This window comes from Paraphaeosphaeria sporulosa (genome assembly GCF_001642045.1).
Source record: "Paraphaeosphaeria sporulosa strain AP3s5-JAC2a unplaced genomic scaffold CC84scaffold_1, whole genome shotgun sequence".
In the NCBI taxonomy this organism is placed as follows: domain Eukaryota; kingdom Fungi; phylum Ascomycota; class Dothideomycetes; order Pleosporales; family Didymosphaeriaceae; genus Paraphaeosphaeria; species Paraphaeosphaeria sporulosa.
Genome location: NW_017253360.1, coordinates 5,084,798 through 5,105,014, shown reverse-complemented (window position 1 = coordinate 5,105,014; position 20,217 = coordinate 5,084,798). Strand labels below are relative to the sequence as shown.

The 20,217-nt window shown below is 55.2% G+C and overlaps 11 protein-coding genes across 11 annotated transcripts; 6 read left to right on the top strand and 5 right to left on the bottom strand.

Moving 5' to 3' along the window:
• Positions 1-689, top strand: CC84DRAFT_179696 (uncharacterized protein). Its single transcript, XM_018185472.1, has 2 exons — positions 1-125; positions 187-689. Exons 1-2 carry the CDS (start codon positions 60-62, stop codon positions 493-495), a joined length of 375 nt encoding a protein of 124 aa, XP_018043440.1. The 5' UTR covers positions 1-59; the 3' UTR covers positions 496-689.
• Positions 690-946: 257 nt separating this feature from the next.
• On the top strand, positions 947-2,534 carry CC84DRAFT_1255199 (uncharacterized protein; the record flags this gene model as incomplete). Its single annotated transcript, XM_018184516.1, has 5 exons — positions 947-1,226; positions 1,283-1,463; positions 1,588-1,764; positions 1,821-2,278; positions 2,331-2,534. The coding sequence occupies exons 1-5, from the start codon at positions 1,077-1,079 to the stop codon at positions 2,532-2,534; spliced, it is 1,170 nt and encodes a 389-aa protein (XP_018043439.1). The 5' UTR covers positions 947-1,076.
• Positions 2,535-2,997: 463 nt separating this feature from the next.
• CC84DRAFT_1193043 (RIC1-domain-containing protein) lies at positions 2,998-6,539 on the top strand (the record flags this gene model as incomplete). The annotated part of the gene is made up of 4 exons (XM_018181269.1): positions 2,998-3,454; positions 3,503-4,930; positions 4,984-5,251; positions 5,299-6,539. Exons 1-4 carry the CDS (start codon positions 3,113-3,115, stop codon positions 6,537-6,539), a joined length of 3,279 nt encoding a protein of 1,092 aa, XP_018043438.1. The 5' UTR covers positions 2,998-3,112.
• Positions 6,540-7,870: 1,331 nt separating this feature from the next.
• On the top strand, positions 7,871-10,325 carry CC84DRAFT_1136372 (uncharacterized protein). The gene is made up of 2 exons (XM_018176095.1): positions 7,871-8,130; positions 8,228-10,325. The coding sequence occupies exons 1-2, from the start codon at positions 8,010-8,012 to the stop codon at positions 10,099-10,101; spliced, it is 1,995 nt and encodes a 664-aa protein (XP_018043437.1). The 5' UTR covers positions 7,871-8,009; the 3' UTR covers positions 10,102-10,325.
• Positions 10,326-10,408: 83 nt separating this feature from the next.
• On the bottom strand, positions 10,409-10,717 carry CC84DRAFT_1212530 (uncharacterized protein; the record flags this gene model as incomplete). The annotated part of the gene is made up of 1 exon (XM_018182461.1): positions 10,409-10,717. The coding sequence occupies one exon, from the start codon at positions 10,715-10,717 to the stop codon at positions 10,409-10,411; it is 309 nt and encodes a 102-aa protein (XP_018043436.1).
• Positions 10,718-10,804: 87 nt separating this feature from the next.
• Positions 10,805-11,110, bottom strand: CC84DRAFT_1212529 (uncharacterized protein; the record flags this gene model as incomplete). The annotated part of the gene is made up of 1 exon (XM_018182460.1): positions 10,805-11,110. The coding sequence occupies one exon, from the start codon at positions 11,108-11,110 to the stop codon at positions 10,805-10,807; it is 306 nt and encodes a 101-aa protein (XP_018043435.1).
• A 501-nt stretch (positions 11,111-11,611) lies between these two features.
• On the top strand, positions 11,612-12,466 carry CC84DRAFT_1136370 (acyl-CoA N-acyltransferase; the record flags this gene model as incomplete). Its single annotated transcript, XM_018176094.1, has 2 exons — positions 11,612-12,243; positions 12,290-12,466. The coding sequence occupies one exon, from the start codon at positions 11,612-11,614 to the stop codon at positions 12,158-12,160; it is 549 nt and encodes a 182-aa protein (XP_018043434.1). The 3' UTR covers positions 12,161-12,243; positions 12,290-12,466.
• Positions 12,467-13,187: 721 nt separating this feature from the next.
• Positions 13,188-14,027, bottom strand: CC84DRAFT_1255196 (uncharacterized protein; the record flags this gene model as incomplete). The annotated part of the gene is made up of 1 exon (XM_018184515.1): positions 13,188-14,027. The coding sequence occupies one exon, from the start codon at positions 14,025-14,027 to the stop codon at positions 13,188-13,190; it is 840 nt and encodes a 279-aa protein (XP_018043433.1).
• Positions 14,028-14,479: 452 nt separating this feature from the next.
• Positions 14,480-16,003, bottom strand: CC84DRAFT_1160305 (Thioesterase/thiol ester dehydrase-isomerase). Its single transcript, XM_018177468.1, has 2 exons — positions 15,468-16,003; positions 14,480-15,387 (listed from the first exon to the last, which is right to left on the bottom strand). The coding sequence occupies exons 1-2, from the start codon at positions 15,643-15,645 to the stop codon at positions 14,612-14,614; spliced, it is 954 nt and encodes a 317-aa protein (XP_018043432.1). The 5' UTR covers positions 15,646-16,003; the 3' UTR covers positions 14,480-14,611.
• A 1,027-nt stretch (positions 16,004-17,030) lies between these two features.
• Positions 17,031-19,293, bottom strand: CC84DRAFT_1110107 (Tim44-domain-containing protein). The gene is made up of 2 exons (XM_018175241.1): positions 18,200-19,293; positions 17,031-18,150 (listed from the first exon to the last, which is right to left on the bottom strand). The coding sequence occupies exons 1-2, from the start codon at positions 19,171-19,173 to the stop codon at positions 17,475-17,477; spliced, it is 1,650 nt and encodes a 549-aa protein (XP_018043431.1). The 5' UTR covers positions 19,174-19,293; the 3' UTR covers positions 17,031-17,474.
• Positions 19,294-19,348: 55 nt separating this feature from the next.
• CC84DRAFT_1160303 (mitochondrial ribosomal protein subunit S18) lies at positions 19,349-20,217 on the top strand. Its single transcript, XM_018177467.1, has one exon. It carries the CDS (start codon positions 19,413-19,415, stop codon positions 20,046-20,048), a length of 636 nt encoding a protein of 211 aa, XP_018043430.1. The 5' UTR covers positions 19,349-19,412; the 3' UTR covers positions 20,049-20,217.

The following is a 20,217-nucleotide window of genomic DNA, read 5'->3' as shown; positions in this document are numbered from 1 at the left end:
GCTGTTTCGACTGATACTGCGTGCAGCCGACGGCTTGCCATTTCCATGCTGCATGAGTGATGGCGTTGTTCTCGCTCATCGGTCTTCCGCGACCTGCGCTTGGCCGCGCACGCTATCTTCACCAGGTAAGAACGAAGCTTAGCCTTCAGCAACCCGAGTCACGGCCCAAGCGAACTCTCAGTGCAGAGGACTACAGCTTCTCGTGTCGGACAACATATTTACAGGTTACGGGGCGCGCCGACATCTGCGGTTCCAATCTCAATCCTGATACCCCTGCATCTGATAGCCGACGGCGGTGCAGATCCCCCACGGGATGGTACCCAGCAGGAGAGCATCACGCAAGGACGTTCAGGCACAGTGCTCAAAGACTGGGGTGAAGATAAAGACGTCTCGGCATGCTTGCTGTTCTGGCATTATTCCCGCATCGCCAGAGAACCTGCCGCTGCCTCCACGCCCTCCTTTCCCGTTCGGACCAAGATGTTCATGCTCGCCTAGGATACCCCATCCTACCATTGAGTTGAGATAACAGTGAGCCGCAACTCCGCCACCAAGCAAGCTCGTGGCAAGCTCGTGTCAACAGTTGAAACCCTTGAATCCGGAGTATCAATGTGAGACATCGTGGGGTAGCGTTCTTTATACGCGCGCTTCCGCCCGATGGCGAGTGTGGCGAGGCATGCGCGTTTGCAGCAATAGTGTTCCTACTGATCCGGAGATGTTGAATCTCGGGACCTTACCTTCAATGGAAAAATGTTGCACTCGATCCGGACACTCATGCGACTCCTGGATCATGATTCTTCTCCTGCAAGCGTTCACTTTGCAGACACGTCTCTGAGTTGCCCACCGTCGTTATGCTTGGGCCATGTTTTCTTTTTCCGCGGTGCCCAATTGGGGTGATAAGCATACGACCCAGCGCACCCTGCAAAACCGTATTCTCCAAGATACTTTTGCGGAATCCTGCTAAGTGACGCGGGTACATGATAACGCTCTCCTATTTCGTGAAGACCTGGTGCTTCCACAATGTCATCAGCAAACTCGAAATTCCTCTGTGAAGAGCTTTCATTGCCACAGCTACCACGATGGACACCAGTGACGTGAGCCAGTTCGCTAGAAGGGCTGTATTGTCGGCACCGGCATCTCCTCAACAAATACAGATCCTGAACCAAGTTATTCTAGCAGTGTCGGCTTTGAGTATAACGGGCGCAGGGTGGATCATTCTGAGCTTCTGTGTTAGTGGACGATCAGTACCGCAAAGGCCATCGCGACTCACGCTGATCAATGGTAGCTGTTCAAAGAAGTCAGGACGTTCCGGCACCAGTTGATCCTGGGGCTCGCAATATCGGACTTCTTTATGGCCGTTAATTTCTTGTCATCGTGCGCAGCGAATCTGAGTGGATACAGTATCGGAAAGCATCAAGCTTTCTGCAGCTTTAATGGATTCTTGACACAGTTCTTTGTGGTACAAAGTAAGTTCTATTATTGGGTCCAGAGGGTGAGCGCTGTATTGCTCCTCCTTGAACAGCATGGTGTACTCAGACTTTTCTCAAAGCATTGTACATCCAATTTACGAATGACCGCTGACTGATACAGCCGACTACTGGGTAATTACCATTGCAATATGCACATTCCTAATCCTCGCAAACTACAAGCACCAGGCGAGTTGGATACAGGAACATCGCATCCTTCTATGGTGCATACCATGGTGTCTTTCCATTCTATGGGCTGCCCTCGGTGTAGGCCTGGATGGCTACAGCAACATAGGAGCCTGTAAGTGAACACGATGTCGCGGGATTAGTATGCTTTACACTACTAAGATTTCATAGGGTGTTGGTTTGGCTCAGACAAGACTAGACTCCTCGTCAACTTCGTGCCTAGATGGGTCATAATCATCGCCATGCTCGGCCTCTACGTCCGCTTGTACCGCATCATCTACCGCGCACACGAGCAGTTCATTTCCTTTCAAGACGAGAGCTCATCGCATGGGATTCCTGGCATTTCATCGGAAACCGGGTCCTCGACACGTCGCATAGGCCGCCCGTCAACATCTATGCACATAACGAGTAAAGACGGTACAATAGAGGTGGAGCGACACGGAACTGGGGCAGTGACCAATGGGCAGACGCACTTGGGGCGTCCGAGCACTGTGCTGAAGAAGCTGGCCAAGCAGATGATGTATTATCCGCTTGCATATATGGTGATTTGGACCATTCCGACAACCATACGGATATACCAGAGTGTGACAGGCGTGCCAGCGCCTTTTGGCATTGCCACTGTCGACAAAGTCAGTGCTTGATGTGACACTGGAAGACTGAACGGCGCTAACGAAGGCACAGGCTTGTATCGTAGTTCAGGGCTTTGCCGATGCTATTATCTACGGCTTGAACGAGTCGTCGAAGAGCGTATGGCGCAACAAGTTTCGAAAAACATCGCCGACGGCTCCTGCACCCATGCATGTGAATGTCGAGCACGAGATCCGTGTCGAGCGTCTCTCGGTCATACAGACGGATAGTGGAAGGAGCTCGGTACACATTGTATGAAGTGCCTGTACGGTTGGGAGGCTTATCTGAGTTCACGTTCGAGTTGGGCGGAGGAATTGCTTTCTCTACGATTATGGCGAAAAGGAGGCATCAGTGCATTTTCAACTGCTCTGGTGGCAGTCATTTCGTGTGAATATGAACACTAGGACTGCAGTATGAGGTTGAGACGAGACGCGCGCATGGTACTTCAAGTCGTCCTACGGGTGACTGCCACTGATTCGACTGCGTGGTAGAGAACGTCCTGACTTCCGCCTGGGCTTCGCGTTGACCCAAAAGGCAACTGCTATGCAAGTGACGCAGAAGGAAGGTGGTGACTACGCCATGTTCTGTGACACCAGCAAGCCTCACGCGCATGCATGGCCCCAAGTAATGGTTGCCACAGGCCTCTGGAAGCGGTTAGCTGCCGCATCCAGCCACGCGCGGTGCACGCCCCACTGCGTTCCCCCACGTCGATTCACCGACAGTCGCGTCACAGCCACGGAACCCTGCATTCGAGCTCATCGAGGCTCTCCACACACGCCCTTCTTCACCGTGGAATGGGCCCGCCCAAATGCAGCCTTCAGTTGCGATAGTGCGCCATGACGTATTGGCCCATTTCCTCGCCCTCCGTGTTCGCGGCCACCAAGGAGACGAGAACGAGAGCCACTGCCGTGTCCCACGATGGCGCCGATGACGCGCCCGACAGCTCCGTGGCCGGCTCGGAAGAGCGCACGGAGAGCGAGATATCGGAAAGCGCAGAAGCAGGGGATGGGGTAGGAGAAACAGGCACTGAGGCGCAACCGCATCCACCAACGCCCACCGAAGGCGAGCATGTTGCTGAAGATGACATTACGGGCGATATACTGGCTATCAAAGTCACCAGGAGCGGTCACATGTTCGCGACCATCACGCGGTCCACGTTGACCATATGGCAGACCAAGGCACGTCCATGAACCCATGCAACCGCCCAGCTGCTAATGCGCGAACAGCCCACGGCCGTCCTCGCTTCCGTCCTTCGCTCTGATAACTCGTTGAGAACGTACGGTCCGAACGTGAACATTCTCCTCCGCCCCGACTCGCAGATCTTCGTTGTGCAGACCGCACTCGGCTATCTGATCACGTACTCGCTCGCGACAGACCCCTCCTCGCGCGTGTACAAGACTCAGTTCGCGCATACCAGTGTTGGGCATGCTCGCAACAAGAGCTCCGTTAGCGGCTTCAAGATACCCCGCCAGCACGACCAGAATGCGGGACCGGGCGAGGGCAGCGGCATCAAGGAGGCCAGTCTCAAGTTCCGCATGGTGATAAGAGTCGATGCCGGCATTGCGTGGGCACTCGCGCTCGACGACGAGCTCATCGTGGCTACGACCAAGCCTGCCGCCGTTCAGTGCATTAGATGGGCTCCCGATAGCAGCGGGACCCAGACGAGCACCGAACTTTTGAGCCGCATGCCGTGGCTCGACAAGAACGTTTCTGTGGGCGACATGATACATGACCGCCCCATGAACTTGTCTGCCTGGATCACACGAGACGGCAAGGCGTACGCTGTGCAAAGGCTTCCACCGAATACGCTGCAGGACGGAAAGTCGCATCCTAAGCTCTTTCGAGGCTATGCATTCCACTGCCCGGAGAAGGAGGAAGAACATGGCGTCAAAGCGGCCATTAATGCGCGCTTCTCGTTGTTAGCAATTGGGTGCGAGAACGGCGAGATTTACGTATATACAGCAAAGGACTACAAAGGCGACATTCCCCTCTCGCATAAGCTGAAGCCGAATGCAACGAGTACTGGGAAATTGACCGTGTTGGCATACTCTCCCGATGGGTACTGTCTCTTCGCAGGTTACGAGAACGGGTGGGCTATGTGGAGCGTGTATGGGAAACCGGGCGCTACGAGCTTCACCACCGATAGGACCCTGTCCGCAACCAACAGCGAGGGATGGCTGCTCGGCATCAAAGACGCTTTCTGGATTGGCGGCGGAGCAGAGCTGTTGCTTTTAGGGCACAACGACAACCGGCTCTTTCTGCTTGAAATGGCTCGTAGCGCAGTCACAGGGTGTTTCTCTTCAGCCAATGTATCGCGTTCCCTGATGCAGACTAGCACCGGCTTCATGATGTATCGTGGCTACGAACTGCCAGATCTCACGACTATATCTGCGGACGTATCACTGTGGCATCATGTCCAGGTCCCATCGCATTATCTCGTGGACCAGTGGCCGATCCGGTGCGCAGTCATTTCGAACGATGGCAGATACGTCGCAGTGGCAGGAAAGAGAGGACTTGCTCACTACAGTGTCAATAGCGGACGGTGGAAAACGTTCGACGATCCGTTCGTGGAGAATGAATTTACCGTCCGCGGAGGCATGTGCTGGTTCCAACACGTGCTCATCGCAGCCATTGAAGCCCAAGACTCACATCAGGTAAGATTCCCAGGTCGTGCTCACCACAGGGTCGACTAATGTGTTCTTTACAGATTCGCATCTACTCTCGCGAGCAGGCTCTCGACAACGACCACATAATGCACATTCAGCATCTACCCGCGCCAATCGTATTAATAGCCCCTTCAGGCGAGGATTCACTTCTAGTCTATACTTACGAAAACATTCTATATCACTATGTAATTGGCGTTACGAATGCTACAGTCACGTTGGTTCAGGTTGGCCAGATAGCATTGCATGGCATCATACGTGCACCGCCACGCGTGCGTGCGCTTAGTTGGATCTTGCCTGAGGAACAAATCCGTACGTCCATCCGAAATGCCCTCCAAACATAAGCTAACAAGGAGCAGACAACGGCGATCCATCGCAAGATGTGGCTGTGGCAACCATCCTTTTCGCTGTGGACGGTAAACTCGTCCTACTCCAACCAACGACGACCGAAGGCGGCGAACTCAAATACGAGATGCGCATCATTGCTCAAAACGTCGAAACCTACGCCCTCATGCGCGATCACCCTGCCTTCGCGCTAACCATGCAAGACGACTCCTTACCGCCTAGCCCCTCTGCAGGGCTCGCGATCGATAACGTACATGGCCACGATCTCCGCGACAGCCTCTGGTTCTTCGACGGCCACGACGTCAAAGTCTGGATCGACATCCAAGACGTCCTGCGCACCGCGTCCGCCGAGCTCGGCCGCGAGCTCCCCTCCCCCGTCGCCATCCCCGTCGACTTCTACCCGCTCGCCAGCCTCCTCAACAAAGCCATCATTTTCGGCGTCGAGCCCGACCTCGTCCAGCGCCGCGACACCTCCTTCGCGCACCTTCGCTTCGCCACGCGGACGCACCTCTTCCTCCCCGCGCTCCTGCGCCACCATCTCGCGCAGTTCAATCACCCAGCTGCGCTCCACCTGTCACACCACTACACGCCCCTCGCGTACTTCCCGCACGCCCTCGAGATTCTGCTGCACGAAGTCCTCGACGAGGAGGTAGATTCTCAGCCCGCGCCGGAACACGCACTCCTCCCCTCGGTCCTGTCCTTCCTCGCGTCATTCCCTAGTTACCTCGACATCGTGGTCCAGTGCACGCGCAAGACGGAACTCCGCTCCTGGCGCACGCTCTTCAGCCACCTGCCACCGCCCGAGGATCTCTTCGAGGAGTCCTTGCAGAAGGGGAGCCTCAAGACGGCAGGCGGGTATCTGCTCGTGCTGCACACGTTCGAGGAGCTGCGCTCCACGGGGGACCAGGTTGTGCGGCTGCTGCAGCGCGCGAAGGCCGAGGGGGATTGGGAGCTATGCAAGGAGCTCGCACGCTTCCTCATGGCGCTGGATCCCGAGGGCGCGACGCTGAGGAAGACGCTTGAAATGGTCGAACTGAAGTCCCCCACGGTAGAGGGGGGTCCGACAGCATTTTCGTTCGAGACGGCGAGGCTTGGTGTTCCTAGAAGAGGCCGCAGGGCCAATGGTGGGGGGTTGGGCATTGGGTTTGCGCTCGGGGAGGGGAGTAGTGAGGGGGAGAGCAGTCGGGAGAGGAGCCCGGGGAGTGCGGTGAGTCCGGGGGAGAGCGCGGGTGGTCGGGGGTATTTCGACCCTTGAACCGAATCGGCAGTAACATAGCTCTCGTCCAGTTGCGAAATGCAATTCCTGTGAAGTATTCTTCTGAATCACATCCATTGATACTGCCCCTTCCCATCGTATCTCAGTTGAGTTTGACCGTCGGGGTAGCCTTGCCCCTTGCCCTACCGTAGCAGCTGAGACGGCCCTCGTGTTGACTTCGTATGCCGTAGCACCTCCCGCAACGGTCCTTGCGTCTAGCTCCGGGTGATGTGATGCGAACAAAAACGCGCTCAGTCGGCCGAAAACCGCCATCTGCCGTGGCAGTCCTGCCGCGGTGCTCTTCCCAGCGGAGAAAAGTTCCGTCCAGCTGGTAGTCTTCCGATTGGGCTTTGTTTGTAGTTTCAGCTCTCACCGCGACTATCTACCAGGACAGGGTGGTATGTTAGGTGGGGGGTGTTCTTGGCACGCTTGAAAGCAGTGTGCTCTATACAGCTTCAAAGTCAGTGGCCTGATACAATATCGTACACAGATAGTGTATTGCAGATATACTCGGTACCATTAGGTGGCAGTGGCACATAGGCACGGAGCAACTTCGGTCGTATCGGCTCGTCGCGTGGAGCCAGCTCCTGTAATCTACTTCTTCCAAGACGTTCACACGAATACCAGACCACGACCGAAGTGTTTAGTGTCGTCTTTCCCTAGAGCGTGGGCAGTGGTCGGGCTGAGCACCTGTTCGACAAGGGTCACTGATAGGTTGAGTTAGCGATGTGTACAGGGCCTCCTGCACCGCTCTTCGGGACGCAGCTGGCGGTGTGGGACCCTGTGTGGCGTCTGCGATGGCTGCGTGTGGGCGATCGGGCGTCAGCACGTCACGTGTTATATGACAGGCACCGCGCTCGAAGAGTGTCCTCGGTGCAATCAGAGGATGGAATTGGAGCTGCATGTGCGACCGGCCCTGCGAAGCGTAGAAAAGAGAGATCGAGTGTACGAAATGACCGCACCCACGGTACCGAACGCGACACCAGTTCGGCTCTGCGCAAGCCACCAGATCCTCACTCTCACAAAAACACGCACGGTTCCTCGTTCCTGGCTCATTTCCCAATTCAAAAATGCACCTCGCAAGATTGAGTCTATGTGCTGCCTATCTGTGCTGCTCCCTTGCGATTAGAAGCCAGGTATGCGGAGGTGCAAGGGCCGCGACACTGCCACCCTCACCGTTACCATGCAAGCCCCAACAACGCACCGCGCCTCCTACCGTCTCTGCGCTATGCATGCATGACGCACGATGCGAGGCCTCGTATTCAGATCTGGCGGAGGCCGCTCCCGTGTATATATCAGGCAGCGAGACATTACATACGCAGTTCAGTGAACACGGTCTTGACAACACTTGGGACCCCAAATTCATTACCTCGCGGTATCAGCCTTGCCATCTTGTCCGCAGACTGGCATGCTAGGTAAAGTCCGGTAGAACGTGGGACTACCGATAGCCCATCGGACATTTCGCCTGCCATGACGGACGCCTCCTCCCATCTGCCCCTCTTCCGCCCTAGCGTGTATGCACCCGCATCCTTCTCGCCAGCCCTATCCGCCCCAAATCCGACATATACCTGGTCAACCGCGAGCAAAAAGCGTACGCACACTTCTCATAGCTTGTACATTTCCTTCATTCCTGTAACACTGATTGTGCAATCTTGTTCAATCGGACATGTGAAGACTAACACGCGCAGGTTCGCTGGCTCCTGGACCTCGGCACTCGATGTGTCCGCCAAATGCATCCAATGAACGACATGGAGCACCGGATGGGTTGCTGTTCATCACGGGGACGTCGCTGGAGGATTTCAAGTCCAGGAAGAATATGACTAGCGTGCGGAAGAAGGCGATGGGGAGTTATTTGAAGGAGAAGAAGCCGAAAGCGACGCAGAAAGAGCAGCAATGTACAGGAAGATCGAGCATTGACTCGGCCGGCTCGCGGGGGAGCATAGAGGGTGACCAGAACGATGTAATTTCGAATACCGAGGCGATTAAGCTTATGAATGGGGATGGGAGGAGGAGGAGGAAGTCGTCGCATAGTACGGCGGTCACGAGTAGTCCGGAGACTATACGACGGACACCAGAAGCGCAGGTCTCGCGGCTGCCAAGAATCACCATGGACTTTGTTCTGCCCAGTGGCCCCATCGTCGTCCCGTCCCGGACGGGGGTGCCTCTGCCGTACGACGAGACTTCGCCAAAGCCATTCCAGTCCATAGGCAAGCCGCTCGATCCGTTCCGCACCATGTTCCAGGCGAGCCATCCGCAGGTGTCGGTTGAAGAGCTGAAGTTCCACTGTTCACGGGCCTTCGGAACGAAGGCAATGGGCATGCACTGGATACCCACGCTGGTCAAGTCTCCGCACGCTTTCCTGAGCACGCTGTGTATTGCGTCAGCACATTACGACGCTATCCACGAGCGGGAGATTGAGAGCGTGCAGACACTTGCGCTGCGGCAGGAGGTTATGCATCTGATCAGTCAGAGTCTACTCAATCCAGAAACGCGCGGAGACGACTACAACGTCGTTGCACTCACGCAGTTGATTGCGAGCGAGATCATCGCAGGCGAAGACATGACGCTCAACTTCCACGAGACCGGAATTGAAGCCATGGTCCGGCAAAGAGGAGGATTAGGGAAACTTGGCGTGAATGGACGTTTAGCAACTACCCTATCCTGGGTATCCCTAGAATCCGCAATCCTCCGCGAAGCAACGCCGCGCCCACAGTACGTCGCGCACGCCTCAACAACATCCACACGAAGCTACCCCAACACCGCCACCATCCCAGAATCCCCGCTATACTGCCCGCGCAGTGAGTTCGAGACCATCAAGCGCTCATCACGGTGCTCGCCGCAGGCAATGGATCTGCTGAAGGACATGCGCATGATGATGGATCTGTTCCTGCACGAGACCAAGCAGAGCCGGCACAACTCCCTTTCCTTGAAAAATATTCACAGGAAGATCACAACGCAGTATCCGCCCGTCTCCGAGACTCAGAAAAATGTTGTCCTGACGCCGAACGACTGGAGATACGAAGCAATTCGTATAGGAGCGGTGTTAACGGCGAATGCGATATTGCAGCGCATGCCCCTGTCCGAAGCACTCGCGCATATCGGCGAGATCGAGCTCTCACGGACATTAGAAGACATTCCATCAACGACGCCCATTGAAAGCATCACACGACAAGACTCCCCCCTCGCCCTCGCTCACCCGCAAATAAACCCCTTCACCTTCTCACCCTCCACTCCCACCTACGTCCGCCGCCCCTCCAACCCTACAACCACCCTCCTCAAACATCTCCAAACCGCCCTTACCCACTCCAACCTCTCCGACTGCTGGGCCGACATGGCCGGCGTGCTTCTGTGGGTCGCGCTGACCGTCGGCGCCGCGAGTCGCAAGGCTGATAGCAAGGTGCTGCGGAAGTGGTTCAAGGCGCTGGCGCTGAGGGTGAGTATTATTCTGTGTTTTGAGCATCCGGAGGCGATGTGTGCTAGTTTGTTAAGGATGGGAGATTTGATATCCGCAATCGAAGAGGGGGGGAAGGGTGAGGACAGGGGAAAGAGGAGGAGAGGGTAGGGTCAGGTATGAGACGTTGTGGGACGATGCGCTTGATTTCTGCTTTGTTTTACTTGAGCTTGTGGGGGCGGGTTTGTGTTATGGTTGGCGTTGATCTGGGCAAGCACTCGTGGACTTTGGCCATTGCACTACATTTGGATACCTTGGGTGCGGTTTGGGCAGTCTTGTATAGTTGGAGTACTAGCTCTAGAAATCTTTGAACTCTCAGCTTCGAAGAGTCGGACACCACCATTGCCTTTCGAGCCCTGCAATCCTCTTTTGGGCTCCGATCACCCTGGTGGAGCACACGCTCCATATTCGGCCTACACTATTCAACGCACATCGGCTGTACCTCGACCAAGTTCCCATCCGGGTCCTCTGCAAACGCACTTTGTATCGCCCCCGTCTTCCTATCCCCATTGAACGCCTCTACAACAGCTTCCAACTCCCCCTCGTCCAACTCCCCAATAGCCTCCACCCTTAGTCCATACGCATTCGCCAACGCATCATCACTGATATCCACCTCTTTCCCCACGCGATTAACAATCCTGCCTCCAGCATCGCCAATCCTGCTCTCCGCCTTCTCCACATCCGGCACCACAATGCCGAAGTGCGAGAACGTGTTCGGGCGCCGCATCGTCGGGGGCGCCTTCCAAATGGATCAGCTCAAGCAGCCCCTTGGCCTCGTTTTCCTTGCAGCAAACTCCGCTCAGGAAGTAACATTCTACGTTTTTTGCCCTAGATATGCGATGTAGTAGCGCGGGATGGGTTTGTAAGTGAAGATGTGCGTGAGGCCGAGGGCGTGGGTGTAGAAGTGGAGGGCGCGGGTGAGGTTTGGGGTGACGAAGGAGAGATGGTACATGCTGTAGGGCAGCGAAGGGTAGGAGGTGGATAGCGTGCAGGTAGGGGGATAGGTGAAAGTATCGGAGGTGGGGATGGTGGTGTTTGAGACTTTTCGTGGGATCGCGTCGGCCGAGGCGAGGGTGGTGAAGGCGATCACGCTGATTAAAGTGGCGGAGAGCATTTCCATGTAGCGGTGAGAGGTTTTTTGCTCGATGCAACCTGTCCGAGAAGGAGGGAGAGCGCAAGTTGGTTTCAATGTTCCGAAAGGAAATGCTCGTCTGCTGTGGGATGGCTAAACTTCTACGGCGTAGCTTACGCCTTGCAGTAGAATATAGAATATACTTACAGTACTGGAAGGTAAGCAGCTGAACCTGCTCTACCTAGGTATACTTACGGTCATAAGTACCTCATAAAGACCCGATGTGGAAAGCTGACAGTGGGGGCTAGAACAGTAAAATTGTGACCGTCGTTTATGCTCACCTAGAAAGGGTGCTGTCATTAACAGAGTGCACAGGCTATGCCATGCATCTGCAAAATTGTTGATATCAAGCAGAGTATGCGGAAGACTCAAATCTATAGTGCCTTAGAGGATGAGGTCTCAACAAATTACCCCTTCCAGCCTAGCCCGCCCAGCTGCGAATTTTCATTCGCTCACCATCATTTGCAGGCATATCTCACCACTCTACCCATGCATATCCCATCGTCCACATGCTCTTCTCCCCCTCGGTCAATAACGTCAAGCCAGATATGGGCCATAGAAGCCGTCACGCCGGCGGGAGTCAATGAAGTCGTGACCTTCATCAACAACGCACGCCATGATATGTTTCCCACGCTGCACACGCAGCTCACGGACGACGTCGCGCGCTGGGTCCGAAGCGGCACGTTCCTCGCTGCAAAAGACACTGCATCCCACAAACTAATCGCCACGATCGGTTTCGTGCCGTATGATCATCGCTTTCCCAGTCTTGACTATCAGGACGTGCACACTGTCGAGGTCGTAAGATTGTATGTCTTGCCGCGGTACAGAAGGGGTGGGCTTGGTGCGAGGTTGTTCGAGGAGCTGAGGGGGAGGGCCGAGGAGCAGGGGGTGCGCAGGTTGTATTTGCACACGCATCCCTTTTTGCCCGGGGCGGTGGGGTTTTGGGAGAAGAGGGGGTTTGGGGTTGCCGGGGTCGAGGAGGATGAGGTGTGGAGGACGACGCATATGGAGATGGTAGTGGGGCGGGGGAAGTGCTGATGGAGGTTCAGAGGCGATTCTAGGTTGGTCTCAGGCGGAGGTCATGGCTGTTGATAACAGGTTGGGCACTTGGCCGGTCTGTAGTATGTGTATTCAACATTGAGATGAACACAGCTAAACGTCTTCTAGTCTTTACCTTGCCGTTGCTTCCGAATCTGGAAAGCACGCTGGGTGAGTGAGGTTTCACTCGCCAACAAACCAACGCGCACACCCAACCTTTCAACCACACGAATAGACGCCATAAAATCATATACCTATATATGAGCGCTAGAGTAAAACACTTTCATCATTCGACGGTCTCAGGAGAGCTCCAAAGTGCTTACATGAAGCCCACGGGCTAATGATCTCCGCTTCCTGCGTTGATGTCTTGTTAACAGTGCACCGATTCGAACCCCCGAATCAAAGAAAAACCTATTCGATTAGGTTCTTTGGGCCTGGACCCCCAAGGGATTGGCTTTAAGTTTTGTCAGTTTTTGGCAGACAGGTGAGAAGAGTATGGAAGTCTTAGGGCTAGTGGGGGAGATGACTTCTTAGGTTTTTTGCACCTGATTAAAGGTTATTGTTCACTTCTGCGTTGATATAGGTAGGCGTGCTATTCATTCACCGGGCAACAAACGGCGCAAGCGTCTCGACATGAGCACCCGTAGCAACATTCTAATCTTATTTAGGAACATGAAAGTTTATACGCCTATGTAAGAAGGTGAAATAGAACGATTGACATCCTTTGGCTGACACATAAAGTTGCTTAGCGTCTGCTTTAAAGAGACATCGAGTTAACGTTGATAGTACACCGATTAGAAGCCAAGTTAAAATCATGTTTTGAGTCGGGGCCTGCGGGGAAATTGGCTTTCTGCAGTCATTTACCTTTGGCTTGCACGCGCGTTGTTCGCTTTCGTTTGCCAACACTGCGAGAAGTACGGGAAGTATCGAAACTGTAAGGCTGAAGGCGTGGGAGAAGCCTGCCATAGAGCAGAGCCAGTGCTGGCTGGAGCGAATCTTCCGCAGCAAGCGTTATTCACCACAGCCGTCATCTCCTCCCCGCACGAATCTCTGCCCTCACCCTCTCATACTCCCCCGCCACCCTTTCGGCCAATGCATGCCCCTCAACCATCTCTTCCTCCCCATCCTCCGTCCTCCTCGTCAGAACCATCCTCCCAACCATGATAGACGAAGAGAGCTTGTTTGATGACGGCCCGTGGGGGAATCTGACCAGCACGTCAGGCACCAGCCGGAGCCTAACAAGCCGCGACTTGGTATATGTGGCCTCCTCCCTTCCCCCACTCTCCAGCAAAACCCCATACTCCGTCCTCCCCTCCTCATCCACACTGGCCCACTCCACCCAATGCTCTACCCATGCCCTCCTCACGCTCTCAAGCACCACGTCCCACGCCGCTGCGTTCACACCCCGCCCCAATGCCCTACACGTCTCGACCGTCTGCACAAGAACTCTGATGGCTGAGGTGTCGAGTCCGGCGTCAGCGACGCACCACTCCCCCACGACAACCTCGTTCGCGAACCGCACCAAAGATTCCCTCTTCTTCTCCTTGTCATCGCCCTCGTCATCACCGAGGTCTTTCTTATTGAAGTGCCGGGATGGATGTCTAACGACCGGCCTCCAAACCTCCCAGTGCGCTTGGTACTCGGCTTTGCAGGACGCCAGCAGGCGGACGAAGAGATCGGGGTCGAGGCCGAGGGCTTGCGCCTCGCGTGCTTGCATGATGGTCCGGAGGCGCGTCTTGGAGTGGTGGCTGAGCTTGGGGCTGTTGTAGGGGTAGCAGAGGAGGGCGATTTCGAGGGCGAGGAGGCGGAGGGAGGTCGTCGCGCTCGAGGTGTGGGTTAGGGTGGTAAGTGGGAGGGCGTTGGCCATCAGGGTAGTGGTGTGTTGTAGAGTTACCCGGCACTGAGGACTTTCGGCGAGGAGTATTGCGTTTTTGATTGACCTGTGCTGTCGTCGTGTGGTGGGTGCCGGGTGTCTCTCAAGTGATCTGGATGGCGAGTGCTAGCTAAGGTGTACAAGACCGGGATTCCAAAGGATTGTATTGCAAAGCGGAAGAAACCGAACCTGCGTTTTGTTTCTTGCGTGAGTGGAAAACTGAGGCGAGTGAATTTATTTGTGAGAAACATGGGCTGGGAAGTTATTGCGTTCAGCGGTGACTGGATTTGTCACGTTTGCTCACGCCTTCACGGCGCGGAGCGTGTGCGCCATCTAGCAAGCCTTTGAGTGTGATAAAGAGGTTCAATCAATTCTCGAAAGGCGCGACTAGCCTTCACTCATGGCAAGTAATGCAGTTCGGTGGAGAGAGGGTTATTGAACATACAGTACGGTCACATTACACGTCTAGATCTACGACTCCGACGGGGCCGCTCGCTCAAGCGCTGGCCCGTTTAGCTTCTATAATACCAAAAACGCCGCCCAATGCTCATCCTTCTTCTATTCCAGCTCGATCCCAATCAATGGACTTTGAGGAGGTTCATGCTCTTCGCCATCTTCGGCTCGATGAACAGCGCCTCCGCCTCCGTGACAACAACCGGCTTCTCCCCCTTGCTCTCATCCACAAGCGTCTCCAACCGCCCCTTAACCCACGCCTTACGCCCCTCCACCCGCGTCGTCTCGGCCCGCAACACAAGCACCTGCCCCGCCATCGCCGGTGCCTTGTAGTCCACCTTCAGACTCGCCGTCACCGCAACGCGATTCGGCAGCGCAGGGAAGCAGCACCGGGCGAGCCCCTCATCTAGCAGCGTCGCAAGCAGCCCGCCGTGAATGATGCCAGGGTGCCCGCAGAGAGCATTGCCAATGTACTGGAACGACACAAACGAGGACCCGTCCTCAGTCCCGAACTGCAGCGGCGGCACCTCGATCTTGTCCTCGCCCATGAGTGTGCCGCCCGTCAGGCTCTGCGCGCGCAGCTGCGCGGGGATCTTCAGGTGCGGTCGGCTGGCGATGTACTTTTCGTCCTGCATCAGCGAGCGGGTGAGCGGGTGCTCGAAGATGGCCTTCTCGATTGCGGCGGCTTGCTCGGTGGCAGGCGCGAAGAGAGACATTGTTTCCTCGTCGGTGGGCGGGGCGGCGAGGTTGGCGAGGGCCGGGGCAGCGGGGGCGGCTGCCATGGTGAAGCCGAGGGTGAATGTGAGGAGGGAGAGCGCGATGGTGAGGGGAAGGCGGAGGTAGATTGGGCGCTTTGCTTTGAGGAGGGGTTCTGCGGTGGTATTTGGCGTGCTTTGGGATGCTGAATCTCGCGTTAGCTATGCGAATTGCTGATAGAGATAGTCATGTCTGAGGCATGGACATGGACAGAACATAACATACCTTCGGATATAGTACTCTGCCACCTCACACGTGCGTTTCTGACAGTGACGTCCCCCACCCTAGGCGCCGTATTTATATTCGGGAAAAACTTTCGGACCGGCGCCACAGATGCACCCTGGCTCCGGCGGCCACAAAAGGCGGCGTGCCTGCAAGCGGCAGACCTTGCGGACGAATACATGGTGCTCCACATCCAAGAGGCGCTAGATGGTGCTGGACGCGCGCTGCGGTATGCGATGATGTTGCGGTCAGTGAATGGCGCTTGGGCCCGTCCGAGAAGATCGAATTGCCGAGGCACAGGGTCTAGTTCCGAGGTCGGAAGGCGCGATCCGTTGGTTGAGAGCAGGGTGCTAGAGATAGTGAACGGAGACGAAACTTTCTGAACTTCTAGTCTCGAAATGCCAGATCTGTAATCGCTCGGCCGAAGCGTAGACGGAGGATCGATGAGCCGAGACGTAATGCTTTTGTTGTATGTACTTGAAAGTCAGCAGTCAGGCATCACGATGTCGTCTTGACCAGCCATAGCGTCGCAATCATTGTGCACCAATCTACCTTCCAAATTAGGACTTTATACCACTATGACGACCACTACTGATAAGATATGAGTATGCCATCCTTCTGGCCGAATACCCTGAACTTTATATGATCGAAAGTAAAAACCATCTCAACGACAGCTACCTCCATGTAGCCCAGGGACCAGACAGTATCTACAAGCCTTTCAGAAAACACCCATAGCATGTCATTACTCACGAAGAACACTTCAACCCCCAACATCTGATTTCTTTTCTTTCGTCTCCGCATCTCCCGTCTGCTTGCACTTTCCTCCCCCATACCTTTGTTTTTCCTTTCGTATTGTCTCAATCACCTCCTACCTCCTTTCGATTCTATCCCCCACATCCACATGCTCTACTTCGCGACAGCCAAACACTTGCAAATACTCCAGCGCATACTCTGCATAACCATCTTTGTTCTCCCTCAGCCTCCTCTCGCAGAAAGCCGGCTCAGCCCGCGTAGTCAGCCCTTTTCGTTCTTGTACGTAATCGTAGGCTTCTCCTGGTGCAACAAACCTTGATACTCCCTTGATGTGGAACCCCGAGTGGTACTGCAGGGTGGCGATTCCGGTCGCCATGGAGTTGGAGCACACTGTGGTTGACGATTGGAGTCAGCGATGAGGTCGTGCGTGTGTCATCGTGGACTTCATCCGAAGCTGACGAAATGTTTGGATCCGGATTTGCATGTTGCGGTGCAACGGATGGTTTTGCAAGGATAGCGGCATGCTCTTGAGGGTGGTTGACGGACATTGCTTACCGGTTAGCTAAAAGTGTATGACTTGGAGTGGGCTCTGCAGGAGATATAAGAGTGACAGGAGCTTATATATCAGCAATAGTCTGTTCGATAGGGAGAACTTGCGGATCGAGCTCCAGATACCTTGTGATCATCTACAAGCTTTGCTTGATGTTTAAGCTTCCATCAGCGCGATCGATAACTCGTTCCAAGGGTGTTTGCCTTCACTGCGAGGATATGTCTAGACGCGACCGAACACAAAGAACTTGCACAGCACCACATGTGGTATCATCTCATTCAGCTTATCCACCGGACGTCCCAATCCCATCCCACCCCATCCTCGCTACATATACATTCTCCCTCCATCTCATATCCTAATCAACACACCGCCTCATCTTCCAAACACACATAGTATAATATACAAGCATCAGAGTGGGGAAGTGTATCGTAGCCTCGTCGTGCCACTTCCAATCTAGCTCAACCTGAGCACATGCGAAAACAGCAGAGAAAAAAATTACAGTAACATGAACGAACCCCGTGATACGGGAGAAGTAACGAGTAGAAAGACAAGACCAGTCGAAAAGGACCTTTTGAGAGACAGCAGACGCCTGAAGATGCCGTAAGACCGCCGGTGCCAGATGGGACGGGGCAGATGGAAAACGATGCCGGAAAGGGGTACATGTTTTGGTACAAAGCGAGGTTAGAACGTGGGATACAGCGAGCGCCTCAGTAGTAGTCCCTCGCGCTCTTCTGCAGCTCAATGAACCTCCAGCCGCGGGTCTCGGGGTTGCTGACGTCTTCTGGTATCCTCGTCACGCCGATGGCGTATGTGACCTGTTGGACCTTGTCGTCCATGCCGGCTGCGAGCTCGCCGGTCTTCTTGTTCCTGTAGGTGTGCACTTCTTGCGTCCTGCAGGTAAGAATGAACACGGGGATCTCTCCTGGCTCTAGCAATTTGGCGTTGAGGATGTCGACGCCGCGGATGTCAACAATCTTGCCGTCCGACTTTAGACCTGCGGTCGTGTATTGCTGCATGAGGGCTGCGTATACAGAGTACTGCGCTGCAGAGAGCCACAGCTTCAGCGTTTCAACATCGCCCTTGACGTATGCGTCCAAGACTTCGGGAAGGATGTACTCCCGCATTTCGGTCAGGAAGGGCTCGAGCTGGAAGGTTGGCTCCATTTCGCGGAATTTCTTGATGACCATGGCCGTCTCGTTTTCAGCGAAGAACCCGGTGATGCGGTCGGTGATGCTGCGTGCGGTCGATATAAGAGGGTTTTCTGATTCGTTATACACGTCCTTCATGCCGGAGAATCGTCGCATAATCGGGGAGTTGTCCTTGAAGTCTCGCCAGACCTCCTTGTATTTTGCATCCTTGTGCAGAGTAACGTTGGTACCGGCTCTAGAAGGGTGTTAGTGATGAAGTATACTGCGTCGCGGACAACTCTTACTCTGGATCTTCCTCCATTGGCTCCAATGGCTTGCCGCCAGTTCTCTGAAGTTCGTTGAGTTCCCTCAATTCCCTCCGCTTTCTGCGCTCCTCCTTCTCGACCCAACCACCGTATCTCGATGAGCTGCCGTCATCCACGGTCTCTTTAACAGCTTGGAACGCCTTGGACTGGCGCACTGGGCGCGTGACATATTCAAGACCAGTTCCGGTCACATTCGCGACCTTGCGAACGCCCTTGACCGGCATAGTATCCCACGTCCATGCCGCGCCATGACCAATGGCCTTTCCGGTCGTCTTCAGCGCTTCGGCGGTTGTAGTCTTGGCCGCGCCGGTGACTTTGGTGTATGTCTCGGTAGCCTTCTGCACACGAGGGTTCTGCGTGAAGTCGTGTACACTACCCGACAGCTGCTTTGTGCCCTCGTTCCACTCCTTCGACGCCTGGAACTCAGTCTTCAGGGTCTCCGTAAAAACCTGCCATGGCGTCTTGTCACCGTGGGGTGGTGGCGGAGGCTTGTCATCCTTCTTCTCTTTCTTGCCCTCCTCGCCCTCCTTCTGCTCGCCGGCTTCCTCCTCTCCAGCCTTCTTCTCTCCAGCTTGCTCCTTGCCCTGCTCGCCTGCTGCCTCTTCCGCGGTGCCCTCCGATGTCGCAGACTGCTTGGGTTGCGATTTCGGATCGTTCACTTCAGGCTCAGGCTGCTTCTGTGCTTGCTGAAACTGCGCCGAGCGGGAGGAGAATTGACGGGCGTATGTAGAGGTGGTCTGGAAGAGGACGTCCTGAGGAAGGAAGTTGCTTCTGAGGAAGAAGAGCGGGGAGGTGGAGGAGCCGGCAGACTTCTGGGAAGTCGCCAATGACCGCGCAGTCAGAGGCGTGGTGGATATCCGTCTATACGCGGCAGCTCGTCCGGTGATGCTTGCGGGAGAGGGTTGGGCGCTCCATCGTGCCCTAGCCAATGTGTTTGCAGCTGACGGTCGCATCCTATGTAGAACCAGATGATGTGGCGGCACAATAAAACAGAATATCGAACTGCCTGGACGATGAAGAGTGCACAATGAGGGGATGGAGACGGCTGATGGGGAGGAGCGCAGGCGGCGAGATGTTTTTTCGGAAGGGTCGACCCTATGCTCGGCGCTTGGGCCCTTCCGCAACTTTCTTCTACGAACTTCGACCGCACCGGCATCGCTCCCCAGCTGGCACCCCATTGAAAGTATCCAGCATGGCCAACTCCACCGCGTTGCGCGCCTTCCGCTCCGTCTGCGCGTCATGTCGCACCTCGCTCTCTACCAAGACCCCTGCGCTCGCGCGACCCCTCTCCCAGAGCCATGCGCTCGCCGCTCTCAAAGGAGAATCCCTCATGGACAAGAACCTCGCCGCCATCGACCAGAACATGTTCAGCCGTGCGAACTCGCTAGGAAGCGTGATCCCGAACAATCCCAACGCAGAGTTCGGTAATCTGGCCAAGGGGGAGTGGGAAGAGGACAACCGACACCACCTCCACATCTACGCGCACAAACACAACACACACATCACACTTACCGATCCGTCGCGCAACCCCATGGTCTCGGTCTCGTGTGGAAACATTGGGTTCAAGAAGGCTGGACGCGGCACCTACGACGCAGCATATCAGCTTGCAGCTTTCGTCATGTTGAGAATAAAGGACATGGGCTGGCTGCCAAAGATCAAGAAGATTGAGCTGGCGTACCGTGGCTTCGGCAAAGGACGAGAGGCTGTGACAAAGGCGATATTGGGAAGCGAAGGAAAGGATATACGGCCGCTGATCAACAAGCTCTCCGACTCCACGCGGTTGAAGTTTGGTGGAACGAGGAGCAAGAAGCCGAGGAGATTGGGTTAAGCCGGAGAGGATGGGAAACACTTGTATATTGGCCTGGGCGGTTTTCAGCCATGTCACTCGTGGTGGAGGATACCTGTACTATATCGCATCACTGGAGTACAGGCACATTGTAGCATATGAACATTGTATCAACAGCCGGGCACATGAAGCAAGCAGATGCCCACAGATG

Bases quoted from the DNA above. Each gene is read 5' to 3' on its own strand.
- CC84DRAFT_179696 (XM_018185472.1), top strand. From the start codon at position 60: ATGGCGTTGTTCTCGCTCATCGGTCTTCCGCGACCTGCGCTTGGCCGC. The intron at 126-186 runs GTAAGAACGAAG...CTCTCAGTGCAG, and splicing joins GCGCACGCTATCTTCACCAG to AGGACTACAGCTTCTCGTGT.
- CC84DRAFT_1136372 (XM_018176095.1), top strand. From the start codon at position 8,010: ATGACGGACGCCTCCTCCCATCTGCCCCTCTTCCGCCCTAGCGTGTAT. The intron at 8,131-8,227 runs GTACGCACACTT...TAACACGCGCAG, and splicing joins GTCAACCGCGAGCAAAAAGC to GTTCGCTGGCTCCTGGACCT.
- CC84DRAFT_1160305 (XM_018177468.1), bottom strand. From the start codon at position 15,645: ATGTATTCGTCCGCAAGGTCTGCCGCTTGCAGGCACGCCGCCTTTTGT. The intron at 15,388-15,467 runs GTATGTTATGTT...CGCGAGATTCAG, and splicing joins GCAGAGTACTATATCCGAAG to CATCCCAAAGCACGCCAAAT.
- CC84DRAFT_1110107 (XM_018175241.1), bottom strand. From the start codon at position 19,173: ATGCGACCGTCAGCTGCAAACACATTGGCTAGGGCACGATGGAGCGCC. The intron at 18,151-18,199 runs GTAAGAGTTGTC...ACACCCTTCTAG, and splicing joins CCAATGGAGGAAGATCCAGA to AGCCGGTACCAACGTTACTC.
- CC84DRAFT_1160303 (XM_018177467.1), top strand. From the start codon at position 19,413: ATGGCCAACTCCACCGCGTTGCGCGCCTTCCGCTCCGTCTGCGCGTCA.